General features: G+C 59.6%; 2 protein-coding genes across 2 annotated transcripts; both read left to right on the forward strand.

The window, feature by feature from the left end:
- The first annotated feature begins 11,300 nt into the window (after nucleotides 1-11,300).
- Nucleotides 11,301-16,474, forward strand: LOC139829334 (uncharacterized). Its single transcript, XM_071816374.1, has 13 exons — nucleotides 11,301-11,733; nucleotides 12,200-12,908; nucleotides 13,046-13,140; nucleotides 13,269-13,360; nucleotides 13,495-13,633; nucleotides 13,828-13,989; nucleotides 14,239-14,370; nucleotides 14,574-14,651; nucleotides 14,936-15,100; nucleotides 15,254-15,378; nucleotides 15,701-15,766; nucleotides 15,859-15,997; nucleotides 16,149-16,474. The coding sequence occupies exons 1-13, from the start codon at nucleotides 11,311-11,313 to the stop codon at nucleotides 16,434-16,436; spliced, it is 2,613 nt and encodes an 870-aa protein (XP_071672475.1). The 5' UTR covers nucleotides 11,301-11,310; the 3' UTR covers nucleotides 16,437-16,474.
- Nucleotides 16,475-17,943: 1,469 nt separating this feature from the next.
- On the forward strand, nucleotides 17,944-20,172 carry LOC139829335 (fas-binding factor 1 homolog). Its single transcript, XM_071816375.1, has 5 exons — nucleotides 17,944-17,966; nucleotides 18,521-18,628; nucleotides 18,947-19,100; nucleotides 19,911-20,087; nucleotides 20,167-20,172. The coding sequence occupies exons 1-5, from the start codon at nucleotides 17,944-17,946 to the stop codon at nucleotides 20,170-20,172; spliced, it is 468 nt and encodes a 155-aa protein (XP_071672476.1).
- The last annotated feature ends 3,088 nt before the right edge of the window (nucleotides 20,173-23,260 follow it).

A 23,260-nucleotide genomic window follows, 5' to 3' on the forward strand; every position in this document is an offset into this window, starting at 1 on the left:
ATTAAACGTGGTACTCCAGTTGTCAGAAGCTGCGCTGCTACTCGAAAAGTTGCCATCGTGCATTTCAAGGAGCATCGAGAAGGAGACACTGACCAGGAAACTGGAAATAAATTGGCAGCCGATACTGCGAGACGAGCGGCTGGGAAGACAGAGAGAGAAATGAGAGGGACGTCTCTGAGCCCGGACGGCTGCCTCCTCGAACCAGCATCAGTAAACTCTGCCTTGCAGTGCGTTAACAGAGACCTTCTCAGGTTGGCCAGAAGCATCCCCTGCCCAACCAGTAAAGCTAGAACAGTAACTAAAGCTGTGTTAAATGAGACCGTACCCCGATTTGGGGTACCCGCTGTGATGTCCTCTGCTAGAGGGCCCCCTTTTGTTGCACAGGTAGTGCTGCAAGTCAGTAAAGCATTAGAGATCGATTGGCAGTTGCAGACTCCCTGCAAGCCTTAAGCAAGTGGGCAGGTAGAAAAGAAAATGAATCATTTAATGGAACCGCAGATAAACAGCATTTGCCAGGAAACTAAGTGGAAGTAGCATCAAGCACCACCTGTAGCGCTGCTCAGAAGGAGAGGGAAGCCTCGAGCCAAGGAAAACTGAAGTGTCTTCTTTCAAGCCAATAGATGAAGTTTCTGTGAAAGCTTTTTCAGGTCAGCCTTGAGAAGAGAAGTGGAATGGACTGTTCCAGCTGCTGCTGGCGGCCTTTAGCGCCATCAAGATTAAAGAACAACCTGCCTGGATTCACTGTTCAAGGGTGAAGAAAGCAGTGGTAAGAAACAGACGTCGGAACCAGTAGGACCTGCCTGCCGCTTTCCAGTTCTCTCAGCGTTGATCTCAGTGACTCTAAAAAGTTATGCTCTTTAGTGCCTAAAGATCCAGTAGAAGCTGCTGTGGCTTGAACTCACCTGTCCTCTAGCAGAGGACATCAGAGCGGGGACCCCAAATCGGGGTACGGTCTCATTTAGCAAAGCTTTAGATACTTTCCCAGCTTTACTGGTTGGGCAGGGGATGCTTCTGGCCAACCTGAGGAGGTCTCTGTTAACACCAGCAAACCCCCTTTTCCAGGGAGTTTGGAGAAATCTGGTTGCTAATGTTGTCCTGCTACACCTCCTTTTCTAATTGTTCGCATTTGTACCATATTTATTGTATTTGTTTGCCAGACAGAGTTCACATTGCTGGGTCACTTGGTTCCAAATACTACATCAATTCCCTCTTTCCTTTTAATCAGGTGTTGGGATAGAGCATCAGCTCCCCAGTGAGTTTTGCTGTGTTCCGATACGGTTTCCCGTAACGTACTGCAAGACAGAGTTTGCTGACGTTGGTTCAATAACATAACCATCATTTGGTTAACAATGTGTAAGGCTTCATGTTATTGATTCCTCTCCACCCCTGCGCTAACTCCATGGCTTTACCATCTGGTTTCTTTACGCGCACTCCATCAGCAGTCCAAACTGCAGGAAGTCACTCGTCCTTCTCTGGAGCCTCTGCTTCCTTCAGCTTTCCAGAAGGCATCTTGGTGTTTTCCAGCACATCCTTCTTTCACTGCCCTGCAGAAACTCCTTTCGCCTCTGTGCCATCCCCAACGCTGACACCGTTCTCTTGGTTAATAGGAACTCAAAGGAGAAGATAGTGATACTGCTCTGAGGACAAAACCAAGTAGTACTAACTAACCACATGCTGATAGTAGATGTTCTGCCCTTCTTTCAACTGCCTCTATTTTTGTAGCACTATCTCAAAGCATTTTGCAACTGCTAATTACGGAGATTTGATTTGAAAACCAACATGCAGCGGTGGTAGAAACTGGAAATTTGACCTGGAATGACGGAGTCCGTCTTTGAGGGCAGAAATCGGTTGGCCAAGGTCGTTGGGTCTTCATCGAGAACACGGAGAATTTGCGCAGCGACCTGCAGAACCGGGGGCTGTCGCTCTGCACCCAAAGCGGCCACGCGAGGAGCAGCTGGAGCAGCAGCAGGAGCAGCTGGAGCAGCAGCAGCAGCGTCTGCATCAGGGAGGTGTCTCCTCACCCTCCCCACTGGCCCTGGGGCCACGGTGCCCAAGCCCTGAAGCTTTTCTGACAGCTTCTCTCTCTCCCTTTCCCCCAGAGACGGCGCAGCAGCGGCTGAGCACGGCTCACCAGAGAGACGGCGTGAACAGCCCCGCCAGGAGCTGCCCGTCCGCCCTGTGACACCGCTGACCGCAGCCCAGGACCTCGGTGCCCCGACCGAGGGTCTCTCCAGCACCCTGGGTGAGGCTTCCACGCGCTGCGGGTGGGAAGGGACTTGCCACTTTCTGTTGGGTTAGGGTTAGGGTCAGGCTTAGGGTTACGGTAAACTGCACTTGTACCTGTGCCTCTGGAGGCTTGGGATGCTGGCAGGTGAGCTAAAGCCCGTTTGCCCTGGCTTTGTGGTGTCCCCGTCCTGTGCCGCCAGGTCCCCGCTGGGTCTTTCCCCAGGCAGGGACGCTCTTGGAGGCTTCCCCTGCGGGTCTTGCTCAGACTGTGAGGGTCTGGGCTCTGGAGAGCACGGGGAGGGGTCCCCTTCATGGGGGACATGGCACGAGGGAGGCTTTGGGATGCTTCTCTTGCTGGTGAGCAACACCCTGGACTGTCACCCTGTTCCTGTGGCACTGCCTGGGATCATTCCCACGCATCCTTCCTCTCTTCTCAGGGGGATGATGACTTAGAAAAGGAGAAGATCCTCTTGGAGTCCCTGAAGAAAGCGCCATACACCACTTCACGTCTGTCAGCATCCCGTCCGTCCTTCCGCCCTTCTCCGCACCACGATTTCTTTGAGGTTACGCAGTTATTTCTGGCGATCCCGAGGAAAGTGCCCTACTGCGCTTCACCTCTCCCAGCGCCCCGGCCGTCCTCCCTGCTCCCGACCACCATTTCTGAGAGGCTTTCGTAGAGAAAGGGCTTTAAAAGCCCAAGGCTCTTTCGCCTGAGAGGCCCCCAGCCTGGACTGTTTCTGTGCTGTACCTTTTAAGTTGTTTTTTATCTCCTAATTAAAGTATCTTTTTAAAGCGCAAACCTCTGAGACTCTGATACAGGAAACCTGGGGTCAAGAACGTTCCTGTGACAGTTTGCGCACGTGAATCCGCGTGTGGCACTGCTTTGCTGATGGAGCTGGGAAGGAAATACTCGTCCTTCTCTGGAGCCGAAAACCACACGCGGTGGTTGGAGAAACTGCCAGTTTGACCTGGAAGGATGGAGCCAGAATTTGAGGGCAGAAATCAGTTGCCCCGGGTCCTTGGGTCTGGCAACCGCAGCTTTTCCTTGTTGGGCCGATTTCTGAAAAGCCCCTGGCTCTTGTGCTGGGCTTCACCTCCCGCCCGGGTACCCCGGGGTGACAGCGGGGCCTCTCCGGTGCCTTCCGCGGGCTCTGCCCGGTCGGAGCAGCAAGGCCGGCGATGGGGAGGGGTTCCCGGGGAGGGCAGAGCCCGTCCCGCGGGGCTGTGGGGACGCTTCTAGGCAGGCTCCGCGCTAACCAGCCCCGTCGCTGCGGCAGCGGGGCATTCCCAGCCCGGCGCTGCGGTAGACAGACCCGTTGCTACGGCTGCGGGGCCTTGCGGGCCGGACCCCGCGCGGCGCAGCCCCCGTCGCTATGGGAACGGGGCCCTTCCAGTGCGGGCGGCGCGCAGCATGGCGGTGCCGCTGGCGAGCGCGGCGCTGAGCGGCGTCCGGAGCGGGCGGGCGTTCGGCACGGCCGGTGAGTCCCGGGCCGGGGAGCCCCGGTTCCCCTGCGCGGGCAGCGGGAGCCGCTTGCGGCGTGGCGGGGAGAGCGCTCGGGCGGCTGAATTCCTGGCGTGGCCGGCTCGGGGAGGCGGGGGTGGCTCCGGCTCTTCCCGGGCTCTCTCGGGAATTTGTGTCCAGTTGTGGCCCCTCAGCTCCAGAAGGACAGGGAACTGCTGGAGAGAGTCCAGCGCAGCACCAAGATGCTGAAGGGAGTGGAGCATCTCCCGTGTGAGGAAAGGCTGAGGGAGCTGGGGCTCTGGAGCTGGAGAAGAGGACACTGAGGGGGGACTCATTCCTGGGGATCAATATGGAAAGGGGAGTGTCAGGAGGATGGAGCCAGGCTCTTCTGGGTGACAACCAGTGACAGGACAAGGGGCAATGGGTGCAAACTGGAACACAGGAGGTTCCACTGAAATCTGAGAAGAAACTTGTTCCTGGTGAGGGTGTCAGAGCCTGGCCCAGGCTGCCCAGGGAGGCTGTGGAGTCTCCTTCTCTGCAGCCATTCAAACCCGCCTGGACCCCTTCCTGTGGAACCTCAGCTGGGTGTTCCTGCTCCATGGGGGGATTGCACTGGATGAGCTTTCCAGGGCCCTTCAACCCCTGACATTCTGGGATTCTATGGCCCATCCTCCCCTCGTTTTGCAGGTGCTCAGAAAGCATTTACCGTGTCATTGATTAACGATGGGTGCGTGTTTTGTAAGTGAATCACGGTGTACATGAATTGAGCAGCTTCTCTTCACTCTCCATTCCCAGCGGCTGGGGCCGCTGCCCAACGAGGGCATTGACGTCGGCAACTTAGAAGTGCTGGAAAAACGCTGCAGTTTCAGTCGGTGCTTGAGGCTGGTGGAGGAGGAGAGCAGGGAGCCGCGCTGGGGGCAGACGGCCCGGCAGCACAGCAGCCCCAGCCAGGTGCTCGCCCGAGGAGCTGCGCCGTGCGGGCTTTTGCTGCCGGAGGTCGAGAAAGCTGTTGCTGGGGCTGCATTTTGCCCCAGACTGCACCCTGTAAAGAGCTGATGAGGGGCTTTGGCACAAGGTTGGCCCTTTGCTGATGTAGAAGTTTGCAGAGCCCGAAAGTTTCAGGGAACCGGATGGCAGTTTTCTGGGAGGAGGGAGGCTGGCCAGGACCCGCCAAGAGACGTGGAGCGGAGTAGAGGAGTGATTCCTTGGAATCATGGAATCATTTGGTTGGAAAAGACCCTCAAGACCATCGAGTCCAACCATAACCCACCCCCGGCACTGCCCCGTGTCCCTGAGAACCGCATCTCCATGTCTGTTCAACCCCTCCAGGGAGGGCGACTCCGCTGCTGCCCTGGGTAGCCCTTTCTGGGAAGAAATTGTTCCCAGGATCCAACCTCAACCTCCCCTGGGGCAACTTGAGGCCGTTTCCTCTCTTCCTAAACCCGGTAGTGTCAGAGGAGCCAGAGCAGGAACCAGAGCTTTAGACCCCTTGCAGCAAATAACCCAGTTTGGCTGCAGAGCAGCCGCAGAGACCAGAGCTGCTCCTTGGCTGGGAAACCGCTGGGTCTGGGGGTGCGATGAGCTGGGGGGGAGGAGGCGGCAGACGCGTGGAGGTGCCGAGGGAAGGCAGAGGCGGTAGATTCGAGTCTCTGCTGTCTTGGAGTTTGCGTCTCTTTCACAGCCTCTCTAACGCTCTGCAGGCGTTTTGTGTTTGGGTGTTTTGGGTACTGGAATTTGTCACGTAGGTGATTTTTTCAGCCCTGTCTGAGGAGCCAAAGACCGACATCAGCCTGCCGCGTGAGAAGCTGCTGCGGGCAAAGGAAATCAAGGCAAGAAAGAAGATCCCGAGGGAGAACCGCCAGAATGCGGAGATGGAAGGCGCAGCGTGGCTCCGGACAGGCCTGTGTCCCGCCACCCCCTCTCCGCCCCGGCCGCGCTGGGTCCCCCGGTGTCACCTCCAGCGTTTCCCTCTCCTCGCAGCGCTGATCCCCCTCGACGAGCTCAGAGCTGAGTGGGAGAAGAGCAGCGGCCCGTTCCACAAGCAGCGCGTGGCCGAGCACTGCGCGGTGTTTCGTGACTTGTTTCGAGGGGCCGCGTTGCCCCCCGGCTCACCTTGAGGGTGGAGCGCAGCCAGGAAGACGAGCACGCCGTGCCGGTCTGCTATGGGAACATGGTGACTCCGTCAGAGGAGTGTGGGGGGAGCGGGGCACAGCCTTGGCCCCACGGGAAGCCTCTGTGGTTTTCTCAGACGCTCCTGATGGGCATTGTCTGCCCCGGGGGATTTTGTTTAGAAGGGTGTTTCCTCTGTGATGATCCAGACTTGTTTCTTGGACGTGATAAAGACAGAGCTTTGCAACAGGATGGCTGTCTGTCAGCAGGCTGGTGTTTCTTAAGGCTCCGGGGCCTCTCAGGTGGAGCTGGATGACTTGGTCTTGTGGCCGTGCCTGGTCTGTGCTGGGTCCTGGCCGTGCCCGTGCCCGGTTCGTGTTCGTTGCCGTGGAAATCATGACCTGGTCTTAATGGAATCTGTGGTTTCAGTGATTGACGTTCTGTTTGTGTTCCTCATTCAGGCTTCCAGTTCCCCCGCGGTGTCATCCGCGGCAGATAAAGGCTCCCTGCGGACTGTGCTGCTCACAAATCCAGGCGAGTAGCAGGTTCTTTACAAAGAACGTGTTTAAACGGGATCTTTTCCCTCTGCTGTTGGTTCGCTCCTGTTTCTTTTGGCTGCACAGGCAGAGACGATGCCGTAGCATCTGAGTAGGGATGTGTTACATATGCAGGAAAGATTGTAGCCTCCCCAAAGCTCTGGCGGTTGAGAGTTGAGGCAGGACCGGTGTCGCAGTGTAGTGGAAGCAATTCACAGTATCACAGTATCACAGTATCACAGTATGTTTGGGATTGGAAGGGACCTCAAAAGCTCATCCAGTCCAATCCCCCTGCTGGAGCAGGAACGCCTAGGTGAGGTCGCACAGGAAGGTGTCCAGGCGGGCTTTGAATGTCTCCAGGGAAGGAGACTCCACAACCTCCCTGGGCAGCCTGTTCCAGTGCTCTGTTACCCTCACTGAGAAGAAGTTCTTTCTCAAATTTAAGTGGAACCTCTTGTGTTCCAGCTTGATCCCATTGCCCCTTGTCCTATCATTGTTTGCCACTGAGAAGAGCCTGACTCCACCCTCGTGGCACTCACCCTTTATATATTTATAAACATTACTAAGGTCACCCCTCAGTCTCCTCTTCTCCAAACTAAAGAGCCCCAGCTCCCTCAGCCTTTCTTCATAAGGGAGGTGCTCCACTCCCTTAATCATCTTTGTTGCCCTACGCTGGACCCTCTCCAGCAGTTCCCTGTCCTTCTTGAACTGAGGGGCCCAGAACTGGACACAATATTCCAGATGGGGTCTCACCAGGGCGGAGTAGAGGGGAAGGAGGACCTCTCTCGATCTACTGACCACCCCCCTTGTAATACACCCAAGGATGCCATTGGCCTTCCTGGCCACAAGGGCCCAGTGCTGGCTCATGGTCATCCTGTTGTCCACCAGGACCCCCAGGTCCCTTTCCCCTACACTGCTCTCTAATAGGTCATTCCCCAACCTATACTGGAACTTGGGATTGTCCCTGCCCAGATGCAGGACTCTACACTTTCCCTTGCTAAATTTCATCAGGTTATCCCCCACCCAACTCTCCAGCCTGTCCAGGTCTCTGGATGGCAGCACAGCCTCTGGCGTGTCAGCCACTCCTCCCAGCTTAGTGTCATCAACAAACTTGCTGATAGTACACTCAATTCCCTCGTCTAAATCGTTAATGAATATATTGAATAATATTGGCCCCAGTACTGACCCCTGAGGCACTCCGCTAGATACTGGCCTCCAACTGGACTCCGCACCATTGACCACCACTCTCTGGCTTCTCTCTTTAAGCCAGTTTGCAACCCACCTCACTACTCTATTGTCTAGACCACACCTCCTCAATTTAGCTGTGAGGATGCTGTGAGGGACTGTGTCAAAGGCTTTGCTGAAGTCAAGGTAGACCACATCCACCGCTCTGCCATCATCCATCCACCTTGTCACATTCTCATAAAAGGCTGTGAGGTTGGTCAAGCATGACTTACACTTGGTAAAGCCATGCTGACTGCCCCTAATGACCCTCTTATCCCTGATGTGCCTTGAGATGACACCAAGGATAATTCCCTGACTCCCGCCTTTTGTTTCCCCCCAGACTCCTCTCCCTCGGCAGTCTGCCTGGCAGGTGCATTAACTGCCACTGCTCGCTCTGGGAAACCGAGGCACGGTGAAGCAGCTGACTGAGAAGTCCCTTTAATCTTGGAATTTCATCTGTTGAGTTCTTTGCTCCTCATTTGAAGCTCCGTCCTATAAGAATGAGTTACTCTTGTGCCAGGAAAGGATTGCTGGGTGGTCTTGATCTGCTGGGGTTCTCACTTTGGGGTTGATGCTGGGCGGTTCACGCTCTCTTGGCCAGGCTGTTCTTGCGTGTTCTGATGACAAGGTCGTTACTGCTGGAGGAGAGCAAGTTCCTTGGAGTCTGCAGGGTTGTTCAGGGCTGCTCTGAGTTTGTGTGTCGCCTGAAGCCACAATCCCAGCCCTGCAAGCACTGTGCTGTCCTGTTGCTTTAAACCAGGCTGTTAAGAAAGTGGGGTTTTTTTCCTGCCTGGAGCAGAAATGTGCAGAGGGCTTGGGAAGCTGGGAGAAGTTTTGGTGTGCCTTGGTTTTCCACCTCTGTTTCACAGACTCTGGGGTGCTGTGGGGAAGTAGCTGCCTGCCAGAGTGCTGCAAGAAAAGAGAATCGCCTCAGCTCTTGTGCTTGTGTCTTGTTTCCAGCCACAGGCTCAAGGTGTGAACCTTGAGTACGTTTGAGTTGTACAGAAAGCACGAGGATGCCGTGACCCCGGCAGGGCTGGCGTCTCAACAGTGCCAGCGGGACAGCTGCGTTACCTGGGTCTCCCATCAGCTCCTCAGTGAGAAATGGCCCGTGCGGGGGGCTGGGGGAGCCGTGACGCAGCCCTGGGCTGAGGCACAGGGCCGGTGCACGAGCTGTGCCCGTGGGCTCCTGCTTGGTCCCGGCACTTGTCTGGGAGCTGTTACAGCACAGACTGGGCGCTTCCGGAGCCATCCTCCCCCAAACTAACAGCAGCCTGAGGAGACAACCTCTTAAAAGCCCATTCTGAATGAGCATTTTAAAATAACACTGAGGGCCTTCACCAGGGCGTGCTCGACCAGCCCTGGTGGGTGGGGGGGGGCCTTGTTAGCGACGGCAGGCCCTGGGGTTCGGGTCTGCGCCATCTCGCTAACGCTCTGTGTCACCCCTTGACAGACAGGACAGAGCCCGTGGTTGAATTTGTGCGGCCGCCCGTTTACCATCCTCCCCAGGTGAAGTTCCCGCACCACCAGCCCCTGAGGACCTGGACAGATAGCGAGACAGCAAGGAGCCCACGTACGGCATTTACTGGGGCCGGGCCTCCCCTAGAGGTGCTCTGCTCTGCACTGGTGGGAAGGGCTGGGCTTATCCTTCCGTGTTTTGACTCTGGGGACTGTGGGCCCCGCAGGCTGGCGGGACGGGAGGACGGACCCTCCTGCCTCGTGCTGGCATCTCGGGGCAGAGGCGCTTTGTGCCGAGCGTCCTCTCCGTCACCCGCTTGGGATTCTCTGGTCCAGGGTGGTGGGGCGGCTCCACCTGCAGACTCTGCGCACAGCACCGTGCCAACTGCATGGCTGTAAGATCCTGGAAAAATCATTAAATGAACTCAAATCAAGGATTCAGGGTTTCTGTGCTGTGTTCCCCAGAATAAGGCTCAAAGGAGCTGCCTGGTAAAATGGCAGCCGGAGGGGATGATGTCCCAATGCCCGGCAGCCTTTTCTGTTAAGGAATTGTTCCCCACATCCAACCTCAACCTCCCCTGGCGCTACTTGAGGCCATTTCCTCTTGTCCCGTCGCTTGTTCCTGGGGAGCAGAGCCCGCCCCCCCGGCTCCAGGCTCCTTTCAGGCAGTTCAGAGATCAGAAGGTCTCCCCTCAGCTCCCGTTCTCCAGCTGAACCCCCCAGGTCCTGGTGTCACCTCCAGCATTTCCCTCCTCGCAGGGCTGATCCCCCTCGACCACATCAGAGCTGAGCGGGAGAAGAGCAGCACTTGTCACTGGCCCCAGCTGGAGGTTTCCTGGTAAGCAGCCGCTGGCTCGTGCCAGCAGTCGAGAGAGGCAGAAGAAATCCCTTCAGAACAGCTCCCTCTCCAAAGACATCCGTCTGCCTTGATCAGCCGCAGGGAAAGGCATCCTAAACCAGGCACTTTGGCCTTGTTTTCAGCCCAGGTTCCCAGGTGCTGGTGCACTCGTGAGCCAGTCACTGCACATCTGCCACGAAGGGGAATCGCCTCCGAGGCCACTGTGCCGTGGGGAAAGGAAAGGATTAAACGTCGGGAGAGTTTGATTGAGTACACAACACGGATAAAGCCACCCTCTCTGCAATTAAAACTGAGGGTATTTAATTCAGTGAAATGAGATTTCATTCCCTGTGACCTGTCCGATTGTATTTTGCATCTGGGCAGGCTCTGCAGGGACTGCCACAACATTTGAGGTGTCACCAGCTGCACTGTAGGTGGTAAAGTGGGAAAGGCAGGAGGGACCCTCAGCACCTCCCATCCCGTGGATAACTTCATCACAATGGCCAGGGCGGCGCCCGCTGGCTGCTGGGGCGGCTGTTGCCGGGCAACAGAGACACTATATTGTCCCCTGTCACCTGTGCCCCTCGCCCATTTGGTCACTGGCCGTGGTGGGATCACTTGCCGTGGTGGGATCACTGTGGTGGTGGACTCATTTTGGCAGTTGGATCGCTTTTGGTGGTGGGATCGCTGTTGGTGGTTGCATCACTTTTGGTGGTGGGATCGCTATTGGTGGTTGCATCACTTTTGGTGGTGGGATCGCTACTGGTGGTTGAACCACTTCTGGTGGTTGAACCGCTTTCGGTGGTTTGATCACTTTCGGAACTTCTATCGCTTTGGTGACTGGATCACTTTCATCACTCGGTTTGCTTTTGACACTTGGATCTGTTCGGTGACTGGATCACTTTAGTCACTTGGATTGCTTTCGGCACTTGGATCTGTTCGGTGACTGGATCACTTTCTGTGGCAAGAAGGAGGAGGAGAAAGGCTGCTGGCTGCCATTCCCTCCAACATCACCTCCGGACAGAAAAGCTCCCGTCTTCCCACATCAGGCTCCGTGTTTTCTGGCAGAGCAGCAGCGATGGCCACACTCGGTCTGTTGGAGCTGCTGAACGCCGCCATCGGGACACCCCATTTGGGGGTTGTCGACTTGGTGGCCCTGCACAAGTTGCTCGAGGCCATCATCGGGCAACTGGGCCAGCAGGAGCCGTCTGTCCTGGAGCCAGGGCAGAGCCCGACCCCCAGCCTGGCAAAGGAGCAGGACAGCAAGGACCAGCCTGGCCAGGAGAAGGAGGAAGACGGAGCCCTGGGCACCGGGCAGCAGCTCTGGAAACCAGCAGAGCAGCTGGACGAGAAGGACACGGTGGAGGGGACCGGGAGCGACTCCGAGGTCTCCTCTGTGGCCAAGGAGCTGAAGCCAAAAACAGCAGAAGAGAAGGAGAGAGCCGTCTCCAAGGTAGATGCTCTTGCTGGTCCCTGGGTGCTCCCCCACGAGACGCCCCCTCCTCTGGGCTCCGCGCTGCCCTCGTGCCGCCCTCAGCCCAAGGGCTGGGTTAAGCCCGAGCTCCCGCAGCAGAGCACAGCGGGGTCCAGGTCCCCAGGGACCCTCCCCTGGGCTCACCCCCCACCCGCTCTCCCAGGAAAGGGCTTCGCTCCAGGATCTCTGGGAGGAGATCAACAAGTTTAAGGAGGTGCAGTCCGGCCTGGCAGAGGACGTGCGGGAGATGAAGGAGGAGATGCAGAAGGCGCATTCTGGCCTGGCAGAGGACATCCAGGAGATGAAGGAGGCGCATGTCGGCCTGACAGAGGACATGCGGGCCATGCAGGAGGCGCATTCTGGCCTGGCAGAGGACATCCAGGAGATACAGGAGACCCTTGGCCTGGTGAGCGTCCCCTGGTGCCCCGGGAGGGAGCCGGGCCCTCGTCCCTCCCCGCTCCCGCTGCCCTGTCACACTGTGCCCGTGCCCCACGGCCATCGGTGTCACCAGCGTGAAGGGCAGCAGGAGGGAAGAGTGGGAAGGGTGTCCCAGGGGTTGCTAAGGCACTTCTGAACTAGAGAGCCATCCAAACAGAACCATGGGAGGGGAAGGAGGGGAGATAAAGCTGTGGGTTGGGGGTGCTGGGCAGTGATGTTGGGGCTCCCATCCCTGGGGGTCCAATCCCCCGGGTTCCATAGCCGGGCTGCCCCCTGATCCCTTTGCATTTGGGCTCTCATGTTCAACACGAGTTTGGCCCCGCGAGGTGGTGGTTTGGGGACAGGGGCTGGGGACATGGCGAGGGGTTCTGGGGTCTGTCCTCACGGCTGCCCAGCTGCCAGTAACCCTGCTGCCCTTTGCCTCTTCTTCCCAGGAGGGCGCTGGGGGCCAGTCTGCCCCCGCCGAGCCCACCCAGGTGGCCACGGACACCCAGGCCAGGAAGAGCTCAGCACTGGGGCCAAAGGGACGTGGGACACAGCCTGGGATGGAGACCAGCAAGGGGACTGCAGGGTCTGGCTCCCCGGGGATGCAAGCAGGGACACAGGGGGAACCAGTGACCCCTGTGAAGTTGTCAGGCGCTCCCGCAGATCACGCAGGATCTTGTGGTGCTGGTGCCACCACCCCGAGGCTGGAGCCAGGATCCCCGGGCACCCAGGCCAGCACCTCCCTGGGGACACAGCCAGGGGCCCCTGATGCCCAGGCCAGCACCTCGGGGATGCAGCCAGGATCCCCGGGCACCCAGGCCACCATCTCCCTGGGGACACAGCCAGGGGCCCCTGATGCCCAGGCCAGCACCTCGGGGGTGCAGCCACGATCACCTGGGACCCACACCACCACCCCTGGGGTGCAGCCTGGCTCCTCCACCTCCCAAGCCACCATCCCAGGGGATGCCCAAGAGCCGGCCAAGCCCTGGGGCACCACCAGCACCTCCAGCTACGAGTCGGAGATGCGGGAGGTTCTCTCCCAGGTTGGGCAGCTCGGCCACCTCTGCGCTGGTCTGAAGGAGCAGGTGGAGCAGCTTAAATCTACCAAAGCTGAACATGCGGATCTTGAGAACGTGCGCCGGCTCTTCCCGGAGGGAGGTGAGAGCACGGGGGGGCTGGCGGGGGTTGTTTGGCGTGGGGACACCCTGGCTCAGGGGCTCGTCATGCTCAGAGCCTGGCCCCAAGGCTGAGACCCCCTCACCGACAGCACATCCCCTTGCACCATGTCCCTCTAGGCCGGCAGAGCATCACCAGCATCCTGGCCGACCTCAAGTGCCAGATGTCGTTCCTGCAAGACATGGCCGGGGCCCTCCACGGGCAGGAGGAGAAGGTGAGCCGGCAGCAGTCCCCGAGGGGCTGCGGGGATGCCAGTTTGGGCAGGGAGGGGGCAGCCGAAGGGTCCCCGTGCCGGAATGACACAGGGGGCTGTGCCCTCACCGCCCCCACTGCCGTTGGCAGATCAGGAAGGTGGAGGATGCTCCCAGAAAGATGAGGGGGGCTGGAGCCGGCAGGAAAGCAGACGGCAGCGCCCAGATGACCCAACAGCCGCGGTAAAAGGATGGGAGAGGGTTTCCTACCCCGCAGGGCTGCGAGGGAGCCTGGGGTCTGGGAGCATCCCAGTTTGGGGGCCAAGGGACACCCCCACGAAGGCTAAGCCTGCCCCTGCCCCCATCTCGCTGGCCAGGCCCAAGGGACAGAAGGTCAAGGCAGAGCGGAAGGAGTTGGGGAAGCAGCAGGAGCCGACCCAGGCCGAACTGGAGAAGTTTGCGGCCGAGTACGTGAATCAGTTGGTGATGGAGACAGCACAGCAGCTGCAGGCAGAGGTGAGGCCCGGGGGCAGCGCTCCCAGCCCCCGCTGGCTCGGGGGCAGTCCTGGCAGGGTCCCGGCCACGTCCCCTGGCTGGATGGGGCCATGGAGCCTCCACGGCACCTGGGCTTGTGGGCGGCATCCAGCCCGGCTCAGAGCTGATTCCTCCTCCCCTGCCAGCAGCTGGACGAGCCGAGGGCGACGGCGCAGAGCGGGGGACACAAGCACGCGGGGTGCCCCGGCTGCAACTGGGACACCAGGGCGCTGCTGGGGAAGCTCCTCCAGCGCTGCGAGAAGCTCGAGGCGCAGCTGGAGTCCCTGGCCCAGAAGGCGGGCGGCAAGGTGGAGAGTTACCCAAAGTGGAGGAGACAGGTAAGGAGACGCGGTGTAGGGGGCTTGAGCTGCCAGGAGCCCCCAGGCATTTCTGCTTTGCTGTAACGTGGGGGAGTCCCTCGCTGCCCCCCTAACCAGCTTGTGGGAGTCAGCAGCATGGAAGGGAGTTAAAGCCTTGGAGCAAATGTCCTGCTTGCCCCGAGAGCCCGCGGCCACCAGCCAAAATACCCTGGGACTGTCCCTGCAGGGCAGCCACCCCCCTTGCTCAGCACCGCCTTGTCCTCTTAGTCCCTGCAGCAGGACGAGCAGCTCAAGTGCCTCCAGGCCAGCATCATGCAGCTCCAAAAGGACTACGAGAAGTTCAGCTCGGCCCTTGCAAACCTCCAGCAGGATCGCCAGCAGGAGCAGAAGGACATCAAGGTGGGTGGCTGTAACCCGCAGGCAGAGCCCAGGCTGGGACCCCAAGGGATCTGTCCCCCTGCCACCCTGCTCGCAGCCCTGCACAGCTTCCCGATGCCTTTCCTGGAGGTTTCTGATGGGCTGGGGAGGCAGGGGGTGCTCGGCTGGCCGGGGGGCAGCTCCGACCCTGCCGTGGCGTCACGGGCTGCTGTCTGCCTTGGAAGGCTCTGTCCCAGGCCCTGGAGCGGCTCAAGAAGCAGAAAGCAGACAAGGAGCAGCTGCTGGTGCTGGAAATCGATGAGGTAGGGGCTCGAGGGACCCTGGTGCCAGCCAACGGTGTCCCGAGCACGGTGACAAACGCCCCTTGTCCCTTGGGTGCCGGCTGGCAGAAGCATCCGGGGGGAAGGAGGATTTCCAGCCCTGCTGCGGGTCCCTTGCCAGGTCCCTCTGTGACCCCGAGTCCCTTTGGCTGGTGGGAGCAACCCCACGGGGGTGATGGGGTGAACAGGGCCACGTAGCCACTTCTCCCTCTCGCGTTGTCCCTGCATCCTGTCCCCACCGCTCTCCCGCCTTTCCCCGTTGCTAGAAAGCAGACAAAGCCGCCCTGGCTGACAAAGTCAGTCGCAGGCAGTTTGAGGCGTGCGAGGAGCGGCTGAACAAGGCGGTGGAGGAGGTGACGAGCCGGGTGATGGGCCAGGAGGAGGGCTGGCACCGGTTCCAGAAAGAGCTGCAGAGACAGATGGACTGCAAGGTGAGGGCTCGTCCCCTCCACGCAGAACTGGCACCCTGGGGGCCTGGCAGCCTGAGGCAGCATCCTTGCGAGGGTGCCCCCTCCCGGCTGTCCCCCTGGGGACCGCCATGCCCCATCCTGGGGTAGATGGCTGAGGGTGTCACCCGTCCACAGCTGGACCGACGGGAGCTGGGGGCGTTCCGGGAGCAGCAGGAGGAGCGGTGGAAGAGCCTCAGCGGGCAGCAGCTCCAGGAGAAGGCGCTGCAGCCAGAGCGTGACGATGCCGCTGGGATTAGGAAGTGAGTGCGATGGGGACAGCGGTGGCTTTGGCAGTGCCGGCCCTGTTCCTGCTGGCTGTCCCAGCTCGTGCCGCTGTGGTACCCTGGCGTGGGAGCCGAGTGGGCAGCGCCCCTGGGGATGCTGAGCAAGTGGCTGTGCCTTGTGCTCCTGCCAGCTGCAGCTTCCCAGCGATGGAGGCGGCACAATGAGGGGGCACGTGTGGGAGGAGCCCTCCCGAACCAATCTTGGGGGGTGGGTGCAGAGGCTTTTTGTGGCAGGGGACGGTGTGCAGGTGGGGCTGTGCCCCCCAGGAGCTCCCCAGCCCTTTTCTCCCCCCTCCAGGCAGCTGCTGCCTGGTTTCCATTGCCTGTCCTGCGACCGGCCCCTCCACATGCTGGCGCCTGGACCGTGAGTAACTGCCCCCTGACCCCTCCCTGGCGTCGAGTGACACATGGGGTGCCACCTGCCGGGCACTGAGCACCCCGTGTCCTGTCCCCCAGGGAGCGGACGGGCGAGTGCAGGTACCCCACTGTTCCGCGGAGCTGCGGGGGCCCACACACCCTCACGCCCCCGCGCTTCCAGCCCCAACCGCCCAGCACCCCACGGCCGTCCCCACCCAGCGCCCGCAGCCCCAACAAGGTAGGGATGACGGAGGTGGGGAGGGGGATGCTGAGCCTGCGGGGGGATCCATCCGTGCCTCAGTTTCCCCAGGGAGAGCTGGCTGGGGGAGGGTTGCTGGGGGATGCGGAACGGGGCCCCGTGTTTGGCTCACACGCTCTCCCCTTCCCAGAAGGACGCGATGCAGCTGTCGGGCCAGGACGGCACTGATGGGAACCGGCAGGACGAGCAGCTCGCCATGATGGGGGGCTCTCAGCTGCCCCCAACGCCAAGGGCCACCCCAGACACCTCGACCTCGCTGCTCTCGGCCGTGCTGCTGCACCGACCAGTCCCGTCTCCCAGGCGCTTCACCCTGGCACCGAGTCTGCTGCCGCCCATCCAGCCCCCCCGCGGTGAATCACCCCCTGACAGCCGCGCAGGACAGGGGTCCCGGCCCCGGTCCCACCGCCCCGGGCGCTGAGCAGGCAGCGGCTGCAATAAACGGTGATGAGCAACCAAGCGCCGGTGTGGTCTGAGTGGGGGTCCCTGGGGCAGGATGGCAGAAAGCCCCGCCGTGTTTGCTTTTTCAGGAGAAAAATAAGAGCTCAAAAGGCACTTTGGGGGTGCCCAGGTGGATCCGGTGGTACCCGGGGCCCCCCAGAGGGAGCACGGGGAGCAAACCAGTGGGCACCAGGGCAGAGCCAGCAAAGGCCCATCCTTTGGTGCCTTTGGAATTGTCATTCAAAGGGTAGATGAGCACAGCTCGGCTTCAGCCAGAACACCTCCATGCCCTTATTTTTTGTTATACCCCCACGTTCTCTTTCCTGCCCGGCGGCCGGGGGGTGTGGGGTGTGTGTGCTTAGGGAACCCCTCGTACCCAGCAGCTGCCTGCATGCTGATGCTGCTTCTCTCTGCATTTAAAGACATTACCCAAACATACTAAAAAAAACACAAAACAAAATAACAGGGGGTCTGCGGGGCAGGAAAGGCTGGAGGCTCATGGGCTGGGGCCGGGCCCGATGCCTCCAGCCCCACGCACCTTCGCACGAGGCTCGAGCGCTGCCACGCCGCTGCCATAGGGCCCGCAGCAGCTGCCGTCTTGGACACGGGCAGCGAAGCCACCGCACTGAGGCCGCGCCTGGTACCGCCAGGGAGAAGGGGGAACGGGTTGTGGTGCGAGCCACCCTCGGGGTGCGGGTGGTGCACCCCCTGAGGAGGGAGAGTTTCCGCCCTTTGAGGCCCCCTTCTCAGGTACCAGCGCCCTTCAGGCAGTGGCTGATAGCATCTTTTGCTGTGCACAGAGAGCGTGGCTGCTGTGCCTTTACCTACGATGGCGGTGGGGGTGGTCTGTGTCCCGTTGGGCCAGCTCACAGTCCCATCCCAGCTCTGGGCCGTGTTTCCAGCTGTGCCCAGTATGGCACACACTGCCCCGCGTGCCGTGGAGCTGTCCTGGATGGACACAGCTCCACGAGTTCCCCCTGCTCCTTGATCCTGCCTTCACTCCCCTTCATTTCTCCTGGTTCCAGACAAACCACCTCCTCCAGCGGAGCTGGCACAGCTGCAGGTTCAGACTTGTGCCATCCCAATGTCGCTCAGAAGGGAATTGCAGCCCCCGTGCCTGGAGCGGTGGGCAGGGGCTGTGAGCTGGGGGTGCCCGGGGAAGGGGGCGGATGCAGCCAGGGGAGCACCAGGGACGGAGCTGTTGGGGTCTCTGCTCCCTCGGCAGCCAAAAGGCTGAATCCTGCCTTTCGCCTGCGAGGCAGGCACTGGCGCTGGGGAGGGATCTTGTCTTTCGTGGCCTCCTCGGCTTGACCGCATCGGGTGCTTTGTGCTTGCAGCCAGCTGGCCGCCTCCCCAGCAGCATCCGACTGTCGGGCAGAGCTGCTGAGCGCCCAGGCCCGTGTGGCAGAGCTGGAGAGCCAGGTGAGCCCCAGCGCCTGCTGGATGGGGCCCACGGGTGACCCAGGGGGAGGAGAAGGGGCCAGGACATGGCGCGGGATCGGGCAGAGCTGCTGGTGCAGCACCGGCTGGAGCTGCAGCAGCTGCGGGAGCTGCAGAGGCGAGAGCGGCACGAGCGGCACGTGGTGCCGGTGGCCCCGGTGTGGGTGAAGGAGCCAGGGAACGGTTTGGGGAGACGGTGAAAGGAGAATGGAGAGTCCAGAAGCGCTGGCTTGAGGGCAGCTCCGTGGCTTTTGGAGTGGGGATTTGCTTTGCCGGTGGAGACAGGCAGATCTGGCTGGAGACGTCATTCCGAGGGAAGGCATTGCATTTTGAACGACGCTGAACCCCATGTTTTCTCTCCTCCGGATCCCTTTTATTCAGAACAATGAGTTGCTGATGTCCACATAGTTTAGGTCAACGAGAAGTCTGTTGTTGGTAGAGAAGCCCATAACCCCCAGATGTGGTCCATCCCAGATGGGGAAGGCAGCCCGTGGGACGCCCCGTGACAGACCAGCTCCTGGGACCTGGTGCTCAGCCCCACGACCGAGCCTCTTCCACGGTGCCCGTCACGGGGAGCACCAGTTTGTAACAGCCCGTGGTGGGCTCCTTCCCCGTGTCCCGCAGGGAGTCTGTCGAGGAACTGCGCAAGAAACACGAGGAGCAGCCCCAGCACGTGATGTGGCTGAAAGAGCGAGAGATGGATGTGCTGACCGGCACCATTTCACACACCAGGTACCGACAGCCGGTGTCGTGCCCCCTGGTTGATCCCTGGCCACGGTGTTCCCTGTCCTCCGGGGAACCAGGCCCAGAGCACAGGAGGAACAGGGACCATCCTCTCTCCCACCCGCTGCCCCCAGGGGCGCTGAGCTGTTGTTCAGTATCTGTCCGTGCTCCCCGAAGCAGCGGCTGCGTCTTCCTGCTGCTCTGCTCTGATCCCGAGAGGTTCGGGGCAGGGCTGCCCGGCCCATGGCCCAGCACACGTCCCCCTCTCCTTCGCAGTGGGACAAAGTGTGTCCCCCAGGGTGACCCTCCCCCGGCTCCTCTGCACAGGTCTCTGAACGGCATCACTGAGAAGATGGAGAAGTTCTCCAGTGACCTGCAGAACATGTGCAGGAGGGGCATGGAGGAGGAGCGGAGCCGTGTCCAGGAGCTGGTGGCCAACACGCAGGCCAGGCTGGGCGAGCAGGCTCGGCTGCTGGAGCAGGTGAGCCCACGCTGTGTCCTCTGCCCGGGCCAGGCTCCTGGCTGGGTCCGGGCGTTTCTCTGGCCCGCAGGAGGTCCCTGGCCTGGAGCCCGTGAACGGCGCCTGGCCCTGCAGCGTCTGGCAGGCTCATGCGTGGGTCCTGCTCAGCGGGGAGACGTTCAGCGCTGCCTTCTTGTGACAGAGACGTCACTTGGGGTGGTGAGAATGGGGGAGTCCCAGGAACAGGCTCCACCAGCCCCTTTCAGCTCTTGACTGAAGCGTCAGTTGCCTCTTTCTCTCCCCTTTACCCGTGAGGGGTTTGGGCAGCCAGGGCAGGCGCAGCCACCTCTGTTGTGAGTCTGGGGAGAGGAAACCCCCACGGTGGGTGAGGAAAAACCTCCCCGTGCCATGGGGACGTGTCCGGAGCCGGTTCTGCTCCCCCCAGGGCTGTCCAGAGGGGACATGTGGCACAGACAGTGCGGCAGAGCTGCATTTTTCAGGGCTGCCGGGGTGGCAAAGGACCACTCAGGCTGGGTATTTCCAGTGCCGAGGAACTGCCCTGTGCTGAGCGTGTTTGAGGGTGTGCAGCACAGGGAGGGGCTCCGGCGTTCTGGGCAAGGAGTGTGTGTGTGTGTCCGGTCCCAGCTCTGCCCGCCCTGGTCCCCACAGGCGGGTGGGTGAGGGCTCTGCTGGAGCACCGGGGGCTGCTGCTCTGCACCCAAAGCGGCCACACGAGGAGCTCAACAGGGGCTCTGCCTCCCCTTGGGAAGACGGGAGATGGTGTCCAGGACGGGGCAGGTGATGCGTCGGTTTCCCCCGTGCCCACCCTAGGAGCGGGCAGAGCTGAAGATCCAGCGCCAGGAGCTGAAAGCCGAGGAGGAGCAGCTGGCGAGAGACAGGCAGAGGCTGGACCAGGCCTGGCAGGAGCTGAGGCTGGAGAAGGAGAAGGTGATCGGGGCCGCGCGACGTGTCCAGAAGCAGGAGGGGATGATCAGAAGCACGAAGGCGGTAAGCACAGCTTCTGCGCCACGGTTCACAGCCGTGCACGGGCCGGCATCACAGCCGGGGTCTCACACCCCTCCTGAAGTCGTGAATCCTGTGCCGGGAGGGGAACAAGGGGATGCTCAGAGGACCCTCAGCGCAGGGCAGCGAGGCTCCCTGTCCCCAGCCTCCCCACCCGCTCTGCCTTGCAGCTCTCAGCCCAGAAGCACGCAGAGAGGGAGCGAGCCCTGGGGGAGGCACGCAGGATGCAGACCGAGTTCCGGGACAAGCTGCAGGTCCTGCTGCTGCAGCTGAAGCAGCAGCAGGAGCAGATGAAGCAGCAGTTGGAGCAGAGGAAGCAGCAGCAGGAGCAGAGGAAGCAGGAGCAGATGAAGCAGGAGCAGCTGAAGCAGGAGCAGCTGAAGCAGCAGCAGGAACAGGTGAAGCAGCAGCAGGAGCAGCTGAAGCAGAAGCAGGAGCAGCTGAAGCAGGAGAAGCAGCAGCTTGAGCAGGAGCAGAAGCAGCTGCAGCAGGAGCAGGGACAGCTGAAGCAGGAAAAGGCCTCCTTAGCCTCCATGTACAGCGCCCAGGTGCAGCTGCTGTAGTTCCAGGCCCAGCAGGTGAGGCGGGGGGAGAGCGCGGCTGGAAGGGGCTGCGGAGCCGCTGGGGGAGCGCTGGGACGTCGTCCTTGGCTCGAAGGGGTTGCCCTCTGCTCAGCCCATCCCTGGGTGGGGGACGCCGGCTCTGCTGGACTCTGGCTTTGTGCTGTCCCCGTCCTGTGCCGTCAGGTCCCCGCTGGGTCTTTCCCCAGGCAGGGACGCTCTTGGAGGCTTCCCCTGCGGGTCTTGCTCAGACTGCGAGGGTCTGGGCTCTGGAGAGCACGGGGAGGCGTCCCCTTCATGGGGGACATGGCACGAGGGAGGCTTTGGGATGCTTCTCTTGTTGGGGAGCAACACCCTGGACTGCCACCGTGTTTCTGTGGCACTGCCTGGGATCATTCCCACGCATCCTTCCTCTCTTCTCAGGAGAACAACAGTTAGAGAAGCAGGGCATCTTCTTGGAGCCCCTCAAGAAAGGACGAGACAACACTGCACGACTGTCAACAACCCCCCCGCCCTCCTCCCGTCCTGCGGACGATGACATTGAGTATACACACGCATTTATGGAGGCCCTGAGGAAAGCATCTCCGCCCGTGCAAGCAGTCGATCTCTCCTCCATTCTCCGGCCTCCCATTTCTTACAGGACCCTTTAATCAGGCTCTGCCCCAGTGGCCATTCTGTCAGCTCTGCTTCTGTCGTGACTTGTAGCAACATCGTATGGGAGACTGTGGGTACGCGTTAAAGGCCTTAGAGACTTCAGGGGCTCGTTTGGACACATTAGTGAGGATGCTTAATAAAAACAAAGGGAGGACAGTCGCAGAAGAATTTTGCTCCCTTAAATTCCTTTAGCTGTATTCTATGCTTCGACACATCGAGATACGGACAGAGAAAAAACTGCCTGGAAGACGGAGGAAGAGAATCCAAGAAGAAACAACCAAGGCCCCAGACCCAAAATTACCACTGGACCAACAGGCTCATGAAGGATGTGCGAAGAGCGGGTGCACAGACTGGGGGGGTTTACAAGCCCAAGTCTCTTTTGTCTCATGCTCCTCCTGCTGAGAGGCCCCAAGCCCAGACAGTTTCTTTGCTGTTATGCGGTTATTTATGGAGATCCCGAGGAAAGCGCCCTACAACGCTTCACCTCTGCCCGCATCCCGACCCTCCTCCCCTCTCCGGACTGCAGAGAAGACGCTAAATTGATGCAGACTGCGATTAAGTTACAAAGACGTACCCGTCATTAACTAACGACGTGGTGAATGCTTTCTAACCACCTGCAAAACGAGGGGGTATTTTTCAAGTTTTAAATCCTTCTGCCTGACAAAGAGACCGGAAGATCTAGGAACACGGTGTTTCGGAGCAGAGCGCTTGGCTTACATTTGACTAGTAATTCATAGTAGGAAACTCATCCGTTGTAACTAACTTCATGCTAACCTTATGGTAGCTCACAGGAAAGAGACTGGGGAACCACCTGGTGATAACGTGAGTAGAGAAACCTTGCTGACATATTATAATCAGTCACCATTGTATAAATTAGATGATGAGGAAAAGCGGCCTCTGAATGAAACTCTGAACGGTGCGGCGCTAACGTTCTTCTTGAAGAGAGAAGGCGAGTGCAGTCAAGTGATGGACGCTGATACGTTTTTCACTTTGCGAAAACGCCCAGAGTGGCAGACAGAACGTGCTATTCACTTGCCACCCCGGGATCCAGCTGTGTTCACATTACAAAGGGAGCAGAATAAAGCTCAGGAGAAGCTGAAACCATGTTGTCCAGCATGTAGAATAAGACAGAAAACTCGCCTGATGAGAGGGGAGGCTGAGATAGAAGACTGTATGTCCCCACGGGGCGTGGAATTGAAGATGATGTGCCTTCAGCTTCCGGGGTGGTGAAGCTGTGGAGAAAGAAGAGGAAAGCGGGGGAAAGAAGCTGAGATTTTAGTTGAGACTGGAACTTCTGATTCCATTTTGAATCAGGAATTGATACCGTTAGAAGAAGATTTTGCACCTCTGGTGGGAGCTGCTGGCCAACAAGACAAAGCTTTCTTCAACAGCCAATCCAAGAGAAACTGGGAAAACAAAATGGAATTCCCAAGTTCTTATCTATGCCTGGGTCTCCAAAACCGTTACGGAGACGAGACTTAGGAAAACAATTGCAAGCAACAATAACATTCAAACAAGGTGAAGTGACATTCAAGATAAAAGAGCAGCCACAGAAACCAAAGAAGACCGTATGCAATGCACTGCGAGTTTGCTGGATTTGGTGAGATGCAGTGGGTATCGAGCTTCCCAACAGAAAGCCCAGCTGATCCAGCGCCAAGTGACTTATCTGGGATTCGAGATCTCCGGAGGGCACCAGAGCTGGGGATGGAGCGACAAGAAGCTGTTTGCCGGACACCAGAACCTGCAGCGGTAAAAGAGCTCCGGGCGTTTCTTAGGAGGACACGTTGGTGCAGACTTTGAGTTTATAATGATGGACTTTTAGTAAAGCCTTTCTATGAACTGCCAAACGAAGAGACTGCCAAGTTGAATTGGACAAGAGAAGCGTCTGAGGGCATTTGCACAACTAAACAAAGAGCCTGGGTCTCCCAGATATCACCAAGCCAT

Source organism: Patagioenas fasciata, chromosome 18 (assembly GCF_037038585.1).
Source record: "Patagioenas fasciata isolate bPatFas1 chromosome 18, bPatFas1.hap1, whole genome shotgun sequence".
Taxonomy (NCBI): Eukaryota; Metazoa; Chordata; class Aves; order Columbiformes; family Columbidae; genus Patagioenas; species Patagioenas fasciata.

Excerpts from the sequence above, each read along its gene's own strand:
- LOC139829334 (XM_071816374.1), top strand. The coding sequence starts at position 11,311 with ATGCTCTTGCTGGTCCCTGGGTGCTCCCCCACGAGACGCCCCCTCCTC. Across the intron at positions 13,634-13,827 it reads CACAGCAGCTGCAGGCAGAG|AGCGGGGGACACAAGCACGC; the intron begins GTGAGGCCCGGG and ends GCGACGGCGCAG. Across the intron at positions 15,379-15,700 it reads GATGCCGCTGGGATTAGGAA|GCAGCTGCTGCCTGGTTTCC; the intron begins GTGAGTGCGATG and ends TCCCCCCTCCAG.
- LOC139829335 (XM_071816375.1), top strand. The coding sequence starts at position 17,944 with ATGGCGCGGGATCGGGCAGAGCT. Across the intron at positions 17,967-18,520 it reads GCGCGGGATCGGGCAGAGCT|GGAGTCTGTCGAGGAACTGC; the intron begins GCTGGTGCAGCA and ends CGTGTCCCGCAG. Across the intron at positions 19,101-19,910 it reads AGGCTCGGCTGCTGGAGCAG|GAGCGGGCAGAGCTGAAGAT; the intron begins GTGAGCCCACGC and ends TGCCCACCCTAG.